The following is a 20,842-nucleotide window of genomic DNA, read 5'->3' as shown; positions in this document are numbered from 1 at the left end:
ACTTAAATATTACCTTGTCACGTGTTCCCGGAACACGGAGCGAGTTCAAATTCAGTGTTTGAACGCAATCCCTTACGGAAAAGACAGACAATGAATTCTCTATCTTACCGATTCGGGGGCGATCAACTGAATCCAGGACTGAGCCCCCACTTGAAAGGATATCAGCCTCTTCTTGTACCCCTCGATTTGATGGCCACTGACGTCAGTGAGAGCAATCCTTAAAATTACAGATTATACACGACACCATGTAATTAAGAATCACTCTCCGTTTATTGTTCATAACAATGGTATATAAGGCATCATTGTCTAGGGAGGGATTGGAATGTCCAGGGAGGGGTAGGCAAAAGTAAATACTTTATTGGTTTAACTTTACTGCATAGGAGGGGTAAAACAGGCTACATGGGGGGAAGTAGGATACAGCCTAGTACTTCATCTAGGGGTGGTGATTTCACACAGTTCCCAACAAACTATGGGTGGAGCTATATTCATTTTATGCAATGCAAGCTAAATCCAAGGCAAAAGAAAAAGAAACAATATTTACACAATGCACAATGACAGAGGAGATTTAACCCTTCAGGCCTTCATACATATAGGGGGAATTGCAACTGCAGGGCCCGGTTTTGTGTCATATTCTATAAACAGGGCAATGTTATATTTCCCTGTGTCTGCTGGCAGACGTTCCTCTTTGAGTATAATGAATGTGTTGGCCGGGCTTATAGAGTGGGCGGTGGGAGCTGGGCTGGCACTGGGACCCATCAATGAACACAGGGAGTTCAGAAAGGAAATTGCCAAGCTGCTGAGAAATCTGAACATGTTCTAGCTGCGCCCAGTCTCCCTTCACATGCCGCTGCAGACAAAAGCCGCACTCAGCGCCATTCTGCCCTCTAAGCCGTGTGGATGCACTCACGTGCCAGGCTGTTTGTGTCTCGCACATGAAAGGAAAACTCTTTGCTGGATCGAAATTATGTTATTGGGCTGCAGCGTTTACCTCGCAGATCCAGGAAACCACAGGAATTCTGCAAAAGTCGTATTACATTCCGTTACCATAGCTACCACGAGTTAACCAACGCAGTGCCGGAGGAGGTTCTCATTCAGGGCTGGTTACATCCCAGGAGACAGTCTGCTACAAAACTTCAGATGTATTTCTTAATTATGTGTCCACCTCTCTGATCTAATTCTTCTTGGCTGAGTCTGATTTATGAAAAGTTTCCTCCACAAAGTGGAAAGCACATGACTGTGCAAGTTATATATTACAGTCCAAGAGATGCTGCCCCAAAATGGAAAATATGTGACCTCTCTTTTGAACCCATGACTCTTAACTCCATAAACTTTCCTCTTAGACAAACAAACTATATTTTCTTAAAGCTTTCCCCTGTGATTATACTTCTGGGGTTGTAAAGGAATACGTGTAAATAAACAGTAGTTCAGCAAAGCTGTCTGTACATTTAGTGACTGTGCCTGCTGCATGCAGCAGTAACACAACGGCCTGTGCGGCAGTAACACAACGGCCTGTGCAGCAGTAACACAATGGCCTGTGCAGCAGTAACACGACGGCCTGTGCAGCAGTAACACAATGGCCTGTGCAGCAGTAACACGACAGCCTGTGCGACAGTAACACAACGGCCTGTGCAGCAGTAACACGACAGCCTGTGCGACAGTAACACAACGGCCTGTGCAGCAGTAACACGACGGCCTGTGCAGCAGTAACACGACAGCCTGTGCGACAGTAACACAACGGCCTGTGCAGCAGTAACACGACGGCCTGTGCAGCAGTAACACGGCCTGTGCGGCAGTAACATGACGGCCTGTGCAGCAGTAACACAATGGCCTGTGCAGCAGTAACACGGCCTGTGCAGCAGGAACACGACGGCCTGTGCAGCAGGAACACAACGGCCTGTGCAGCAGTAACACGACGGCCTGTGCAGCAGGTACACGACGGCCTGTGCAGCAGGTACACGACGGCCTGTGCAGCAGGTACACGACGGCCTGTGCAGCAGTAACACAACGGCCTGTGCGGCAGTAACACGACGGCCTGTGCAGCAGGTACACGACGGCCTGTGCAGCAGGTACACGACGGCCTGTGCAGCAGTAACACGACGGCCTGTGCGGCAGTAACACGGCGGCCTGTGCAACAGGAACACGACGGTCTGTGCAGCAGTAACACAACGGCCTGTGCGGCAGTAACACGGCGGCCTGTGCAACAGGAACACGACGGTCTGTGCAGCAGTAACACGGCCTGTGCGGCAGTTACACGACGGCCTGTGCGGCAGTAACACGACGGCCTGTGCGGCAGTAACACGACGGCCTGTGCGGCAGTAACACGACGGCCTGTGCGGCAGTAACACGACGGCCTGTGCGGCAGTAACACGACGGCCTGTGCGGCAGTAACACGACGGCCTGTGCGGCAGTAACACGACGGCCTGTGCGGCAGTAACACGACGGCCTGTGCGGCAGTAACACGACGGCCTGTGCGGCAGTAACACGACGGCCTGTGCGGCAGGAACACGACGGCCTGTGCGGCAGTAACACGACGGCCTGTGCGGCAGTAACACGACGGCCTGTGCGGCAGTAACACGACGGCCTGTGCGGCAGTAACACGACGGCCTGTGCGGCAGGAACACGACGGCCTGTGCGGCAGTAACACGACGGCCTGTGCGGCAGTAACACGACGGCCTGTGCGGCAGGAACACGACGGTCTGTGCGGCAGTAACGCGACGGCCTGTGCGGCAGTAACGCGACGGCCTGTGCGGCAATAACGCGACGGCCTGTGCGGCAATAACACAACCTATTTGAGGCACCATCATGGTTTGTTATTGTCTTCCCAGGTGAGACATTCACTTAGAGGTATGTGCTAACAATCCCAGGCCTCTGCACCCTGGCCTTCTGCAAATGGCATATCTATAATGGGTGGAAAGTGTGCACACGGGCCCCTGGGTCCAGGGGGGCCCACATACCGCGCAACCTGCACCCATTTTCTTATACTCACCTCCGTCTGCCTGGTGATAGCTGCACGGCAGCAAAAATCACTATGAAAATGGCCGCTGCGACTATTTTCCGGTGACTTGCGCATGCGCAATAGAGCTCTCCCCGGGAACGCGACGCGGGCGCCATGTTCCCAGAGACCTGCACATATGCAGTAGACTGCCACAATGCCAGAGTCTACTGCGCCGCTGAAGAGGAGGGGGCCCAATCAGAGCCTGCATACAGGCCGCCTCCTCTCTTAAAGCGCCTCTACCCTCCGCACTCCCCTTCCATGCTGCAGGTAGGTACATTTATTCTGAGGGGGAGAAGGATGAGTTGAGAGGAGAGTGAAAGGCATTGAGAAGACAAGAGTCACTGCAATGTGCCACCTATGGCTGCCAGTAGTATGTACAGTGCATCCGGAAAGTATTCACAGCGCTTCACTTTTTCCACATTTTGTTATGTTACAGCCTTATTCTAAACTGGAAAAAATATTTTTTCCCTCAAAATTCTACACACAATACCCCATAATGACAACGTAAAAAAAGTTTTTTTGAGATTTTTTTGCAAATGTATTAAAAATAAAAAAATAAGAAATCACATGTACATAAGTATTCACAGCCTTTGCTTAATACTTTGAATAGGATGCAACAAGCTCGGCACACCTATCTTTGGGCAGTTTCACCCACTCCTCTTTGCAGCACCTCTCAAGCTCCAGGTTGGATGGGAAGCGTCGGTGCACAGCCATTTTCAGATATCTCCAGAGATGTTCAATTGGATTCAAGTCTGGGCTTTGGCTGGGCCACTTAAGGACATTCACAGAGTTGTCCTGAATCCATTCCTTTGATATCTTGGCTGTGTGCTTAGGGTCGTTGTCCTGCTGAAAGATGAACCGTCACACCAGTCTGAGGTCAAGAGCGCTCTGGAGCATGTTTTCATCCAGGATGTCTCTATACATTGCTGCATTCATATTTCCCTCTATCCTGACTAGTCTCCCAGTTCCTGTTGCTGAAAAACATCCCCACAGCATGATGCTGCCACCACCATGCTTCACTGTAGGGATGGTATTGGCCTGGTGATAAGCGGTGCCTGGTTTCTTCCAAACATGACGCCTAGCTTTCACCCCAAAGAGTTCAATCTTTGTCTCATCAGACCAGAGAATTTTGTTTCTCATGGTCTTAGAGTCCGTCAGGTGCATTTTGGCAAACTTTTTACTAAGGAGTGGTTTTGTCTGGCCACTCTACCATACAGGCCTGATTGGTGGATTGCTGCAGAGATGGTTGTCCTTCTGGAAGGTTCTCCTCTCTCCACAGAGGAATGCTGTAGCTCTGACAAAGTGACCATCGGGTTCTTGGTCACCACCCTGACGAGGGCCCTTCTCCCCTGATCGCTCAGTTTAGAGGGCCAGCCAGCTCTAGGAAGAGTCCTGGTGGTTCCAAACGTCTTCCATTTACGGATGATGGAGGCCACTGTGTTCATTGGGACCTTCAAAGCAACAGATATTTTTCTCTGACGTCCTAGTGGATGCTGGGAACTCCGTAAGGACCATGGGGAATAGCGGCTCCGCAGGAGACTGGGCACATCTAAAGAAAGCTTTAGGACTATCTGGTGTGCACTGGCTCCTCCCCCTATGACCCTCCTCCAAGCCTCAGTTAGATTTTTGTGCCCGACCAAGCAGGGTGCAATCTAGGGGGCTCTCCTGAGCTTCTTAGATAAAAGTTAGTTTTAGGTTTTTTATTTTCAGTGAGACCTGCTGGCAACAGGCTCACTGCATCGAGGGACTAAGGGGAGAAGAAGCGAACCTGCCTGCTTGCAGCCAGCTTGGGCTTCTTAGGCTACTGGACACCATTAGCTCCAGAGGGATCGAACACAGGCCCAGCCTCGGAGTCCGGTCCCAGAGCCGCGCCGCCGGCCCCCTTACAGAGCCAGAAGCAAGAAGAGGTCCGGAAAATCGGCGGCAGAAGACATCAGTCTTCATCAAGGTAGCGCACAGCACTGCAGCTGTGCGCCATTGCTCCTCATGCACACCTCACACTGCGGTCACTGATGTGTGCAGGGCGCTGGGGGGGGGCGCCCTGAGCAGCAATATTAACACCTTGGCTGGCAAAAATACATCACATATAACCCTCAGGGCTATATGGATGTACATTAACCCCTGCCAGAATCCATAAAAATGCGGGAGAAAAGTCTGCGAAAAAGGGGCGGAGCTATCTCCTTCAGCACACTGGCGCCATTTTTCCCTCACAGCTCCGTTGGAGGGAAGCTCCCTGGCTCTCCCCTGCAGTTAATACACTACAGAAAGGGTTAAAAAGAGAGGGGGGGGGCACAATTTAGGCGCAGTATACAATATATATGCAGCTATAAGGGAAAACACTTTTTTATAGGTGCTATCCCTGTGATATATAGCGCCATGGTGTGTGCTGACATACTCTCCCTCTGTCTCCCCAAAGGGCTTTGTGGGGTCCTGTCCTCTATCAGAGCATTCCCTGTGTGTGTGCTGTGTGTCGGTACGGCTGTATCGACAGGTATGTGGAGGATAATGAGGTGGAGGCGGAGCGAATGCCTGTAAATATGTTGTCACCCCCTGCGGGGTCGACACCGGTGTGGTTGAACTTATGGAAGGATTACGTGAAAGTGTCAACTCCTTACATAAAAGGTCGACGACACGGAACAGCCGGCTACTCAGCTTGTGCCTGTTCCAGCGTCTCAAATGTCATGGGGGGCTCGAAAATCGCCCGCTACCTCAGATAACAGACACAGATGTCGACACGGATACTGACTCCAGTGTCGATATCGATGAGACTGGTGTACCCTCCAAATAGGTCCACCCGTTACAGGATTGAGGCAATGAAAAATGTATTACACATTTATGATTATACCCCAGGTACCACATAAAAGGGTATTGTGTTTGGTGAGAGAAAACTATTAGTAGTTTTTCCTGCATCTGAGAAATTAAATGAGGTGTGTGAGGAAGAGTGGTCTTCCCCCGGTAAGAAATTGATAATTTCTACAACGGTTATTGGCAGCGTACCCTTTCCCGCCAGAGGATAGGTCACGCGGGGAAACACCCCATAGGGTAGATACAGCGCTTACACGCTTATCAGAAAAGGTGGCACTACCGTCTCCGGGTACGGCCGCCCTGAAGGAACCTGCTGATAGAAAGCAGGAGGTTACCCTATAAGATATGGTCACACACTAGGGCATTATATTGTGACCAGCCGTTGCTTCGGCATGGATGTGCAGTGCTCCCGCTGCGTGGTCAGATTCCCTGTCGGAAAATAACTATGGATAGGGACAATATTTTGCTGAAAATAGAGCATATAAAAGACGTGGTCTTATACATGCGTGATGCACAGAGGGATATTTGCCGGCTGGCATCAAAAATAAGCGCTAGGTCCATTGCCGCCAGACGGGGGTTATGGACTTGGCAATGGTCAGGCGATGCCGACTCGAATCGGCACATGGAAGTTGCCCTATAAGGGGGTAAAACTGTTTGGGGATAGTTTTTCAGACCTCGTTTCCACAGCTACTGCTGGGAAATTGATTTTTTTGCCACAGGCTACCCCACAACAAAAGAAAGCACCGTATCATCAAGTACAGTCCTTTCGGCCCCAGAAAAGCAAGAGGGCTAGAGGCTCATCCTTTCTGCCGAGAGGCAAAGGTAGAGGAAAAAGCTGCAACACACAGCTAGTTCCCAAGAGCAGAAGTCCTCCCTGCGTCCGGTAGGTCCACAGCATGGTGCTGGGGCTGCTCAGGCGGACCCGGGTACGGTGGGGGCCCGTCTCAGATATTTCAGCGGACAGTGGGCTCTCTCACATGGATCCCTGGGTCCTTCAAGTAGTATCTCAGGGGTACAGGCTGGAGTTCGAGACGTTCTTCCCCCCGCCGTTTCCTAAAATCTGCCTTACCGGCATCTCCCTCTGCCAGGGAGACGGTGTTGGTGGATATTCAACACTATAATCACAACAAGTGATTGTCAAGGTGCTCCTCCTTCAGCAAGGAAGGGATTACTATTCCACAGTGGTTGTGGTACCGCAACGGTTCGGTGAGACCCATCTTGAAATTAAAATACTTGAACTTTTATATCAGAAGATTCAAGTTCAAGATGGAATCGCTCAGGGCGGTTATTACGAGCCTGGACGAGGGGGATTACAGGGTCTCCCTGGACATCAAGAATGCGTACCTGCATGTCCCCATTTACCCCCCTCACCAGGAGTACCTCAGATATGTGGTACAGGACTGTCACTATCAGTTCCAGACGCGGCCGTTGGAATTGTCCACGGCACCGAAGGTCTTTACCTAGGTAATGGCCGAAGTGATGATACTCCTTCGCAAGAAGGAAGTTTTTATTATCCCGTACTTGGACGATCTCCTGATAAAGGCGAGGTCCAAAGAACAGTTGGTAGTGGGGGTAGCACTCTCTCGGGAAGTGCTACAACAGCACGACTGGATTCTCAATATTCCAAAGTCACAGCTGGTCCCGACGACACGTCTTCTGTTCCTGGGAATGTTTCTGAACGCAGACCAGAAAAGAGTGTTTCTTCCAGTGGAAAAAGCCGAGGAGTTGTCATCTCTAGTCAGAGACATCCTAAAACCAGGACAGGTGTCGGTACATCAATGCACACGAGTCCTGGGAAAAATGGTAGCTTCGTACGAAGCATAATTCCATTCGGAAGACTCCACGCAAGGACGTTCCAGTGGGACCTGTGGGACTAATGGTCCGGGTCCCATCTACAGATACAACAGCGGATAACCCTGTCAGCAAGAAACAGGGTGTCGCTGCTGTGGTGGCTGCAGAGGGCTCATCTACTAGAGGGCCGCAGATTCGGAATACAGGACTGGGTCCTGGTGACCACGGATGCCAGCCTTCGGGGCTGGGGTGCAGTCACACAGGGAAGAAATTTCCAAGGAGATTTCGCTTCACATAAATATTCTGCAGCTAAGGGCCATTTACAATGCCCTAAGCCAAGCAAGGCCCCTGCTTCAGAACCAGCCAGTACTGATCCAATCAGACGACATCACGGCGGTCGCCCATGTAAACAGACAGGGCGGCACAAGAAGCAGGATGGCGATGGCAGAAGCCACAAGGATTCTCCGATGGACGACCTACACCCAGGAGAATGGGGACTTCATCCAGAAGGTTTCCAAATGCGGGTAAACCGTTGGGAATGACCACGGGTGGACATGATGGCGTCCCGCCTCAACAAGAAGTTGAAAAGATATTGCGCCAGGTCAAGGGACCCTCAGGCGATCGCTGGGGATGCTCTAGTGACACCGTGGGTGTACCAGTCGGTTTATGTGTCTGCTCCTCTACCTCTCATACCCAAGGTACTGAGAATAATAAGAAGGCGAGGAGTGAAAACCATACTCGGGGTTCCGGATTGGCCATGAAGAGCTTGGTACCCGGAACTTCAAGAGATGCTGGCAGAGGACCCTTGGCCTCTGCCGCTCAGACAAGACCTGCTGCAGCAGGGACCCTGTCTGTTCCAAGACTTACCGCGGCTGCGTTTGACGGCATGGCGGCAGAACACCGGATCCTAAAGGAAAAGGGTATTCCGAAGGAAGTCATCCCTACCCTGATCATAGCCAGGAAGGATGTCACCGCAAGACATTATCGCCGCGTTTGGCGAAAATTTGTTGCTTGGCGGGAGGCCATGAAGGCCCCGACGGAGGAATTTCAACTATGTCGATTCCTGCACTTCCTGCAAGCAGGGGTGACGTTTGGGCCTCAAATTGGGGTCCATCAAGGTCCAGATTTCGGCTCTGTCGATTTTCTTCCAGAAAGAACTGGCTTCACTGCCTGAAGTTCAGACTTTGGTTAAAGGAGTACTACATATTCAGCCTCCTTTTGTGCCTCCTGTGGCACTTTTTGGATCTCAACGTGGTGTTGGATTTCCTAAAGTCGCATTGGTTGAGCCACTTAAAACCATGGAGCTAAAGTATCTCGCGTGGAAAGTGGTCATGCTGTTCGCCTTGGCCTTGGCCAGGCGTGTGTCAGAATTGGCGGCTTTGTCATGTAAAAGGCCTTATCTGATTTTCTATATGGATAGGGCAGAGTTGAGGACTCGTCCTCAGTTTCTCCCGAAGGTGGTCTCAGGTTTTCACTTGAACCAACCTATTGTGGTGCCTGCGGCTACTGGGGACTTGGAGGATTCCAAGTTGCTGGACGTAGTCAGGGCCCTGAAAATTTTATTTTTCCAGGACGGCTGGAGTCAGGAAAACTGACTCGCTGTTTATCCTGATGGCACCCAACAAGCTGGGTGCTCCTGCTTCTAAGCAGTCTATTGCGCGCTGGATTTGTAGCACTATTCAGCTGGCGCATTCTGCGGTAGGATTACCGCAGCCTAAATCAATAAAAGCCCATTCCACAAGGACGGTGGGCTCATCTTGGGCGGCTGCCCGAGGGGTCTCGGCTTTACAACTTTGCCGAGCAGCTACTTAGTCAGGGGCAAACACGTTTGCAAAATTCTACAAATTTGATACCCTGGCTGAGGAGGACCTGGAGTTCTCTCATTCGGTGCTGCAGAGTCATCCGCACTCTCCCGCCCATTTGGGAGCTTTGGTATAATCCCCATGGTCCTTACGGAGTCCCAGCATCCACTAGGACGTCAGAGAAAATAAGAATTTACTTACCGATAATTCTATTTCTCGTAGTCCGTAGTGGATGCTGGGCGCCCATCCCAAGTGCGGATTGTCTGCAATACTTGTACATAGTTATTGTTAACTAATCGGGTTCTTGTTGTGAGCCATCTATTCAGAGGCTCCTCTGTTATCATGCTGTTAACTGGGTTTCATATCACAAGTTGTACGGTGTGATTGGTGTGGCTGGTATGAGTCTTACCCAGGATTCAAAATCCTTCCTTATTGTGTGCGCTCGTCCGGGCACAGTATCCTAACTGAGGCTTGGAGGAGGGTCATAGGGGGAGGAGCCAGTGCACACCAGATAGTCCTAAAGCTTTCTTTAGATGTGCCCAGTCTCCTGCGGAGCCGCTATTCCCCATGGTCCTTACGGAGTTCCCAGCATCCACTACGGACTACGAGAAATAGAATTATCGGTAAGTAAATTCTTATTTTCTGTACCCTTCCCCAGATTTGTGCCTTGAGACAATCCTGTCTCTGTGGTCTACAGACAATTCCTTTAACTTCATGCTTGGTTTGTGCTCAGACATGCACTGTCAAGTGTGGGACCTTATATAGACAGGTGTGTGCCTTTTCAAATCATGTCCAATCAACTGAATTTACCACAGGTGGACTCCAATTAAGCTGTAGGAACATCTCAAGGATGATCAGTGGAAACAGGATACACCTGAGCTCAATTTTGAGCTTCATGGCAAAGGCTGTGAATACTTATGTACATACGATTTCTTAGTTTTTTATTTTTAATAAATTTTCAAAAATCTCAAAAAACTTTTTTCACATTGTCATTATGGGGTATTGTGCGTAGAATTTTGAGGGAAACAATGAATTTATTCCAGTTTGGATTTGGAATAAGGCTGTAACATAACAAAATGTGGAAAAAGTGAAACGCTGTGAATACTTTCCGGATGCACTGTATATACAGTATAGCTGGCAGCCATAAGTCTTTAGCAAAAAATATAGATGTAAAAAAAAAGAAGAAAATAAAATAAAAACCGGCAGATTTATTTCCCTGTATAGGACACTAATAACATATACCCAAAGTGGTGCAAATCGTGAGGCGGCCCAGTGCTACCTCTCACCCAGCTGTTGTGGTCACTTACCAATAGAACTTTCCGTCCTGACAAATCAGTGGCCACCGGTTTCCGTGTAATGCTGAATTCTGTATCCTGAAGTCTGCATTACAATTAGTGGGCGATTCTGTTAGGTGTGAGTGGCCTGGTATATTGTTACAGCCTGACGGAGACCTATCCAATTAGAAGAGCTGCGGCGAGTATAGACCCAGACAGGAGTGTATAACTCTGCTCATCTTTGCTCACATCTCCAGAGCGGTGTACAAATGTGAGTAAGTATCTTTGTGTTGTACAGGTCTCCTGCAAGTCACCTGTGTTTAAAATTATGGTGTGTGTTATAGAAGAGCTGCACTGTCTAATTAGACAGTCATTAGGTCAACCCCATATGGCCGACATGCATTAGGTTGACGGGGTCAAAAGAAGGTTGACACTTTTTTTTGGGTGTCATTGTGTACATTTAACCATGTGTATGCACAGTCAGTGTACCCTGGCTGTGCTCGCCACTCTTAGGGCAAGGTTGCTATTCCCATTCGTAGTCCATGTGGATGGTAAATTAAGCAAACAGTTGGAAAAATATAATAATAAAAGAAAGATTTGTGTTGACCATTTGTCTGTCGACCAGTGTCACGTCGACCTTTTGTACTTGTTGACCTTAAGCACTGACTACCTTTTATCTGTCAACCTTGTCTACCTATCGGCCATGTGGAACTAATCAATGTTGACCATACACGGTCGATCTATAGACTGTTGACCTAGACCCTGCATATCTTTATTATCAATGTACAGGTCGACAAAGCAGTTCGTATGGAACTCCCCCCCCTTCCCCCGAGTATATGTTGATTGGAGAGCTTGCACTCTCCCTCTGTTCATGTCCACTGTAGTTACAGCTGGAGCGAGAGTCAGCGCAGGAATTATGTCATTGTGATCATCCCATCACTTGCCTCGTCCTTACACTCCCCTGAGCATTCTGTTTCTGCTTATTAATAATAACAACTTGTAAGATGAAAGGAAGTTGTGTCGATGGAACGGAGCCTTATTGCATACCTACGTTGTAGTCCTCTTCCCCCAGAAGATCCCATTGTGTGTTGGTATCTTTTTCTTGGCACAACAATTAAATGCTGGTGACATTGTCGGATAGAACGTAAGATTGGCGCCTCATTAGTAAGTGATCAGACACTTCTCCCTCCTTGGCGCTCAGTAAGTATTATGAGGGGTTAACGTCTTTCTCTGAAAGGTTAGACTGCTATTGAGTTTCTGTCCCCCTGGTGTGTGAATGATTACTTCTCCTGTCACTGTAGCCTGGGTCTGGACTCTCTGCTGTGTGTTTTACTGAGCCCATCTGTGCCAGTAATGTACTCTGTACTTCCAGAGAATCTAATGAAATCGTAAACTGGAATGATGTTATCTGAAGGTCTGCCATAGTAGCTCTATAATCTCACAATTATGCCACATTGCCGACGTTAGCAGGGCTGTCACACAGATGTGTAGGTGTCTTCTCTCCTGCCAGGTAGGTCATGTTCTGCTATTCAGTGTTACAGGAGCTGTGACTGAAATAGATTACCCAGATTACACCCATTGAAGCTGCAAAGTGTACCTGTGTTATACACAAGGTGGAGGCAACCATTTTGTGATCTGAACCAATATTCAAGTGCAAGTAGCCTATCTATCCTCTGGGAAGTCATGACATCACTAATGATCTGAGGAACAAGTGACATCACTGAGGCTCTGAGGAACTAGTGACATCACTGAAATTCTAAGGAACTAATGACATCGCTGAGGCACTGAGAAACTATTGACATTACATATGAATTAGGGACATCAGTGAGGCTCTGAGGAACGAGTGACATTACATAAGAATTAGGGACATCAGTGAGGCTCTGAGGAACTAGTGACATTACATATGAATTAGGGACATCAGTGAGGCTCTGAGGAACTAATGAGATCACCGTAGCTTACAGAAACTAATGACATCACTGATTCTCGTTAGAACTAGTGACGTCACGGAAGCTCTGAGGAGCTAGTTACATTACTGATGTTTCATACTGATGTTACCAGGGAATCTGGATGATGGATCTACACTGTCTAGTTAAACAGTTAATAGTTCACCCCCATATTGTCTAACATGCCTTTGGATCCACAGGTAAAAGGCCGACAGGTACAATATACAGGATGTGGCCCAAACCCCCCCCCCCCCCCCCCCCAATAAAAAAGTATAAACCATTTTTGTTTCGGCCATTGTTATGTCGACCATTTGTACCTGACGACCATATGGTGTCGACCTATTGACTGTGTATCTAGACAGTGTAGATCTTCTATACTACACCCATTACAAGTTCACAATCAATTGGGGGACTTCATTCTCATCACACTAGTTTAGTGCACAAAATGGCTGCCTTCTCTGTGTATATCTGTCAGATACACTTTAAAGAGCAAGGAAAACACTGAACTTCTTTTTTGAGGTGCAAAAGTCGCTTTGGACTCTTGAACTGCCTTGAGTTGTACAAGCATGTGTTGTTTGTGGTGGAGAAGTTTACTCAGACAGAGAGAAGGAGTTGGGTGGAGAGAAGCATCAGAGCGCCTTGGCGTGTGGTGCACTGCGTAAACTGATGACTGAATTTTCTCCAATGAGAAATAGGAGTGTAGAAGGCTCCTTGTTACATGGCCATTTCCAATTCAGTAAAGCAAGTGAATTTGCAGAAGTTCATTGCTCACAGACCTCAGGTCTCCCCTATGGTATCCGGTTGGTAAGTCAACATGCATTTGGTCAACATGGTCAAAAGGTTAACACATGAAAAAGTTAAATGAGTTTAAATGAGTTTTTCATACTTTTCATACCATCCATGTGAGTTACGATTGGGAATAGTACCCATGTCCGAAGCATGGTGAGCCAAGCGGTACACTAATTGGGGGTTCCACATGCTGAAAGGTAAAGTTTGGCAGCAAAAAATAATCAAAAACTCATGTTGACCTTTTCATGTGTCGGCCATTCCCGTGTTGTCATTTTGTAACCGTCGACCTTTTCACCATGTCGACCTTGTGCTGTCAACCTTTTTGACTGTCGACCCATTGACCCATAAACCTCCCCTATACTTTGGTGTTTTGCTTTTCCATGTTGCACTGTTGTGCACTCTCACCTATATTAAAGTTCCACACATACAATTTCCGTGTGTAATACAGATGGTCACGATATACCATTTCATTTATTTTATTGAATTTTGTGCTGCTAAAGCGGTAGGAGGCCAGATTTCTTTTCCTCACACCTGTCGGCATCCTGAACGTTCAGAAGCTTTGGGGAAAACTTGCATGCTTATGTCCGTGTAAGATGTGAATGACACAGGAATGGGGAAGGAGGGCACAGATGGATAAAGCTTCAAAGCAGAGAAGAGTGAATGTGCGGCAACAGTCAGGCAGATTGAGTTTTGCGGCGGAACGGCTGTTTTGCTAAGGTGTGGTGTTCCGGCGATCAGTGGAGGCTTCAGAGGTGGGGCTGCAGCACAGTCCAAAGTTCAAATAAGGGAGACACACCAACTGCCCGTGAGTCAGTTTGGAGTGACAGTTGGTGGCAGTTGATGCGGCTCCACCATTTGAACTTTGGCTCCACCATTTGAACCTTTGGAGCCGCCACTGCCGGCAGTGCAATATCTGACATTCGCTATTTCTTTGCAGCTCCATAGAAATGCATTCCTCAGTATATTTGTAAATTTAAATTGAAGAAATGACAGCGACGACTGCGCAATACGTTCTTCCGTACAGTATTGCGGGGGCATGACTGGGAAAGGAAGTCCTATAGATCTTACTGCCAGATGTGGAACAGTGCAAATGCTTTATTCTCTAGACAGCTTTGATCATCTTCAAACCATGAAGCTCATTTAATTATCTTGTCCCAGCTTATGTATGCACGTGTGTTCGGAGCTTTGCAAGTACATTAATGATCCTTATTTCCTGGGACCTTTGAACTTTCCTTTTACATAGTTGTCCTGTTAATTTTCTTAGTTTGAATCTGAAATTCAGAAGATTTCGGAAGCTTACGAGAGCCTGGTGAAGTCATCCACAAAGAGGGAAAGCTTGGACAAGGCCATGAAGAATAAGCTGGAGGGGGAGATCCGTAGATTGCATGGCTTCAACCTGGACTTAAGAGGTGAGTACCAGCACTGTAGGTGTGTTACTGCTGGCGTTATTACAGCAGGCAACATTGCTATATACAGTATAAAGGATACATGACAAGTATGGCACCGTTGTCTATTTTATCTAGTTGGGCTGGCAGGTGGTTCGGCGCCATCTTTTTTGTAAAGTGAGAACCACTATGTTGACACTCACAGCTGATTGGTCAGGAAAAAAATGTTGGCCCCCAAAACCCAGAGTGCGAGTTTATTTCTTGGCCTGGAAACATTCTGATCTCTTGGCTTGAATCCTCAGCAGGCGGAGCACATGATTGGCCAAGTTGCCAATGGCTCGTACAGCAACCAGGCCTGTCAACAAGAAAGGGAATCCTGGCACGCTCAGGATACAAAACATCCCCCGTGATCAAACCAGTGCATCAAGCATCCTCAGTTCTGGTAGTTATCTGAATCAGGATGAACGTGATTTATGTCAATATATCAAACAAACGTAAGGTTAGGTATTATAGTCCTTTTAATGGTAATAGCCAGTGGTTGCTTCCATTGCTCAGCCCTGACCTCCCTCACATCACAGCCCATAAACTGGTGGCCGATAGGGAAGCGTATGTCACAACCAAAGTGACGGCACGGTGCAGCGCCCCCCTCTCATGTAACCACCAGGTTGGGGAATCCGCTTTCCAGCACCTGATCTTACAGCCTTGTTTCCTGTCTTTGTGCAGATCGGCTGGAAACGGCCAACAGGCAGCTGGCCAACTGGGAGTATAATAGCCACGAAGACACGTCGGAAGAGGGACACTATGCATTGAAAAGTGAGTGGTGTTATTTTTAGATGTACTGATAAGAGTTTCAGTGGAGACTTTCTCTCAAAGTCTGCTGTATAGATGCAAAGGAAGCAAAACCATTGTTTGGAAATTGGAGGGGGGGGGGGGCGCCTTGTAGCCCTTTTCATGTTGTTTAAAGATGAAGTAAATCATGCTTGGACAGCGTGTGGCTCCCCAGCAGTTGTGGTACTGACATTCTTAAGGAGCCGTGGACAAAGCTGGCTTGGCATGCTGCGACTTGTAGTGCACAGCAGCCGAAGAGCAATTGGTCGCCTATTTGTGCTGAAAAGGAGGAGCTGATTGCACAAGACGGAGAGCTGGCAGATAAAAATATAAAAGTAATTATTTTCCAAAATGTTCCTGGAGCTTGTTGATGTTCCCAAACGTTCCCTGGTGGGTGCGATAAACGGAACATTATCACAAGCTCTAAAATGAAATACATTCCAATCCAAAACACTTGGAGATTACCTCTCGCAGTCATGTCACTAGGGATCGGTGCTTTAAGCGTTCACTGTCGCTTTGCCGATGGCTGCGCGGTAACGGCTCAGACAAGGGACTGATCAGAGTGCCAGGGCTCGGCAGGGATAAAAGAGTAAAATTGTTTTACAGTCTTTTTTAGTGACTCAAAACATGCTTAAATACAGCTATATATTTTTAATTATGATTATTCTAAAAACACATTCATTTGCTAGCGTTGAGGGTCTGGGTGGTTTAAATCTTCACGTTCATATTAATTTTTATTGTAAGGGCTCATAATACTAAGAAATTGTCAATTGGAGCCAAGGGGCCTAATTCAGACCTGATCGTTTCTCAGCAAATTTGTAGAGGTTTGCGATCGGATAGTCACTGCCCAGACAGAGTGAATAACCGCCCCATGCGAAAAGCTTTGCAAACGCCGGTCAGCTGCAAATCCGATCACAACTCGCTCACCATCGAATGATTTTTCCAGTCTGTGTGTAGCCCAGGACTTACTCCTACAGTGCGATATAATCAGGCTGATCGGGGCCGGAGCTGACGTCACGCACCCTCCCTGAAAACGCTTGGGAACGCCTGCGTTTTTTCTGACACTCCCAGAACACGGCCAGTTACCACCCCCAAATGCCCACTTCCTGTCAATCAACCTGCATTCGCCTAGCAATAAATAAAAAACGCAGGTTTTTTTTTTTTTGCCAGTTCGGCCTCACGCCTGCGCATTACGATCCGTACCCATGTGCAGTCGTTCGATAATCGGCCGCTGAGCGATTTCGCACAACGGCGATCAGGGGGTAAATTTACTAAGATGGGAGTTCTATTTAAGATGGGATGTTGCTACAACCAATCAGATTCTACTTCTCATTTGTCTAGCACCTTCTAGAAGGTAATACATAGAATCTGATTGGTTGCTATGGGCAACATCTTATCTTAAATAAAACTCCCATCTTAGTAAATTTACCCCCAGGTGTGAATTAGGCCCAAAATCTTAATCTTGCTGTTATTTTAGGTAACGGTAATTGTTCTCTAGCTAAGATTTAACAGAACATTTTATCGTTATTAACCCCCTGCATCATTTCAATATGCAAATTAGGGGTTCAGAGGAACAGTTTGTCATGGACTACATCACCCAGCTGAATCCTTAAATCTAGACCTTGTTCATTATTTGTTCCTCTCCTTCAGCCTCCGTTCTGCAGCTCTCAGAAGACATACCGTAGGTGCAATTTGTGCTATGTTTCACAGCTTTGCAGAACATTTTCCCTGGCCAGGGACCTTGTAACATTGGGCCTAATTCAGACCTGTTCGCTCGCCAGGGTTTTTTTGCAGTCCTGCGTTCGCATAGTCGCCGCCCATAGGGGAGTGTATTTTCACTGTGCAGGTGTGCGATCGCATGTGTAGCAGAGCTGTACAAACTGATTTTGTGCAGTCTCTGCGCAGCCCAGGACTTACTCAGCCGCTGCGATCACATCAGCCTGTCCAGGACCGGAATTGACGTCAGGAACCTTCCCTGCAAACGCTTGGACACGCCTGCGTTTTTCCAACCACTCCCAGAAAACGGTCAGTTGACACCCACAAGCGCCTTCTTCCTGCCAATCTCCTTGCGAACGCCTGTGCGAATGGATCCTTTGCATAAACCCATCGCCGAGCGGCGATCCGCTTTGTACCCGTGCGACGCACCTGTGCATTGCGGTGCATACGCACGCGCAGTTTAGACCTGATCGCCCACTGTACGAAAACGCAGCCTAGCGATCGGGTCTGAATTAGGCCCAATGTTCCAGTGGGTTCATGTGTTAGTAATCTGCTGTAGGAAATGGCCTGCTACAAAACGTCTACTCTATTCACATATATAGGATCTATATCATCTACGAGATGTCCACTTCTCAGAAATTCCATAAGCGGTCCAAAAATTCCCTATTTAGCTGCAATTGTTTTATCTGCCCAACAAATTGAATTAGTGGGCTGAGTAATGAAAAGAGTGTAGGTCACATGGTGCTGAAGAGAGAATATCGTGATGAAGGTCATAGGAAATGCAGACGCTGCAAGGTATGATACCATCCAGTAACATTCCGGGACTCATTATTTGATAACTTTCAGTGAGTACAGAAATTGCGGCTACAGGCTTGGAGTAGTGACACAGACGTATGACAGTGCTAGCTCCAGCGAAACGCTGCGTCGATATCCCACCGACGGCTGCCGCTGTCAATCAGCTTGCAGCCGCATCGTTCCGGGATGCGGCTGCATGGTGAAGGGATGCGCACGCGCACTATAGCCAGTGCGCATGCGCAGACCCGATGGATGCAGCCACTGCATGCGAACACAGCGGTTGCGGCCATCTCTGAATGAGGAAAGTGACTGATCTGCAGAGGAACCTTTTTGAGGCAGAGATTTTAACGGGATGTGGGGCAGGTTAGACTGTGTGTATATACCACGTATGCCCCTTATCCCCAACTGTTTTCCTTTTCAATTCAAGAGGCTGCAGTTTCCTGTAAGCGTTTGCTTCGCTATGACGGTCAACAAGTCGCAGGAGCAAACGCGCAGGGCTGCAGGCATAAGTGTCAGGACCAGCTGCTTCTCCCATGGGCAGCTTTGCGTGACTTGCTCACGTGTTAGCAGCCTCCAGCAATATCCTGTATAATAAAAGGCTAATGCTGCTCCTCACCTCTTTAGGGGTAATTCAAGTTCAGGCTTTATGTGACTTGCATGAGTTAGTAGCCCCAAGCATCTTTTTCTGTTAATCCCTGAAGGAATAACTGCACATATTTCTCTGACGTCCTAGTGGATGCTGGGAACTCCGTAAGGACCATGGGGAATAGACGGGCTCCGCAGGAGACTGGCCACTCTAAAAGAAAGATTAGGTACTATCTGGTGTGCACTGGCTCCTCCCTCTATGCCCCTCCTCCAGACCTCAGTTAGAATCTGTGCCCGGCCAGAGCTGGGTGCTCCTAGTGGGCTCTCCTGAGCTTGCTAGAAAGAAAGTATTTGTTAGGTTTTTTATTTTCAGTGAGATCTGCTGGCAACAGACTCACTGCTACGTGGGACTGAGGGGAGAGAAGCAAACCTACCTGCTTGCAGCTAGCTTGTGCTTCTTAGGCTACTGGACACCATTAGCTCCAGAGGGTTCGAACACAGGGCCTGACCTCGATCGTCCGTTCCCGGAGCCGCGCCGCCGTCCCCCTTGCAGAGCCAGAAGACAGAAGAAACGACGAAAACGGCGGCTGAAGACTCCTGTCTTCATTAAGGTAGCGCACAGCACCGCAGCTGTGCGCCATTGCTCCCACAGCACACCACACACTCCGGTCACTGTTGGGTGCAGGGCGCTGGGGGGGGGTGCCCTGGGCAGCAATTATAATACCTTTTGGCACTAAATACACATAATACAGTCTGGAATACTGTATATGTGTAAAAAACCCCGCCATTAAGTTATACAAAACGCGGGAGAAGCCCGCCGCTGAGGGGGCGGGGCCTTCTTCCTCAGCACACCAGCGCCATTTTCTCTTCACAGCTCCGCTGGAAGGACGCTCCCCAGGCTCTCCCCTGCAGTATCCTGTACAAGAAGGGTAAAAAAGAGAGGGGGGGCACATAAATTTAGGCGCAAATAGGATAATAAGCAGCTATTGGGAAAAATCACTCATTATAGTGTAAATCCCTGTGTTATATAGCGCTGTGGTGTGTGCTGGCATACTCTCTCTCTGTCTCCCCAAAGGACTTTGTGGGGTCCTGTCCTCAGTCAGAGCATTCCCTGTGTGTGTGTGCGGTGTGTCGGTACGGCTGTGTCGACATGTTTGATGAGGAGGGTTACGTGGAGGCGGAGCAGGGGCAGATAAGTGTGGTGTCGCCCCCGACGGGGCCGACACCGGATTGGATGGATATGTGGAAGGTCTTAACAGACAGTGTCAACTCCTTACATTAAAGGTTCGATGATGCAGCAGCCTTGGGACAGCCGGGATCTCAGCCCGCGCCTGCCCAGGCGTCTCAGAGGCCATCAGGGGCTCATAAACGCCCGCTAGCTCAGATGGTAGACACAGATGTCGACACGGAGTCTGACTCCAGTGTAGATGAGGATGAGACAAATGTACAGTCTACAAAGGCCATCCGATGCATGATTACTGCAATGAAAAATGTATTGCACATTTCTGATGTTAACCCGGTTACTACCAAGAAGGGTATTATGTTTGGGGAGAAAAAGCAGCCAGTGACTTTCCCCCATCTGATGAATTAAATGAATTGTGTGAAGAAGCGTGGAGTTCCCCCGATAAGAAACTAGTGATTTCTAAGAGGTTACTGATGGCGTACCCTTTCCCGCCAACGGACAGGTTACGTTGGGAAACATCCCCTAGGGTGGACAAGGCGCTCACACGCTTATCAAAAAAGGTGGCACTGCCGTCTCAGGATACGGCCGCCCTAAAGGAGCCTGCGGATAGAAAGCAGGAAGCTATCCTGAAGTCTGTGTATACACACTCGGGTACTATACTGAGACCTGCCATTGCTTCAGCATGGATGTGTAGTGCTGCAGCAGCATGGTCTGATACCCTGTCAGACAACATTGATTCCCTCGACAGGGATACTATTTTGCTAACCATAGAACATATAAAAGACATCGTCTTATATATGCGGGATGCACAGAGGGACATTTGCCTGCTGGCATCTAGAATTAATGCAATGTCCATTTCTGCCAGGAGAGTATTATGGACTCGGCAGTGGACAGGTGATGCTGATTCTAAAAAACACATGGAGGTTTTGCCTTATAAGGGTGAGGAATTGT

General features: G+C 48.4%; 1 protein-coding gene across 2 annotated transcripts in view; it reads left to right on the top strand.

The window, feature by feature from the left end:
- Positions 1–20,842, top strand: part of AMOTL1 (angiomotin like 1) — a 216,611-nt gene that overhangs the window by 143,865 nt on the left and 51,904 nt on the right. For both annotated transcript variants that reach the window (XM_063951456.1, XM_063951457.1), the window contains 2 exons: positions 14,664–14,808; positions 15,508–15,597. In XM_063951456.1, coding sequence (XP_063807526.1) covers positions 14,664–14,808; positions 15,508–15,597 — 235 coding nt within the window. The remainder of the gene's footprint in view (positions 1–14,663; positions 14,809–15,507; positions 15,598–20,842) is intronic.

This window comes from Pseudophryne corroboree, chromosome 2 (genome assembly GCF_028390025.1).
Source record: "Pseudophryne corroboree isolate aPseCor3 chromosome 2, aPseCor3.hap2, whole genome shotgun sequence".
Taxonomy (NCBI): domain Eukaryota; kingdom Metazoa; phylum Chordata; class Amphibia; order Anura; family Myobatrachidae; genus Pseudophryne; species Pseudophryne corroboree.
This window is presented reverse-complemented; position numbering and strand designations above follow the sequence as displayed.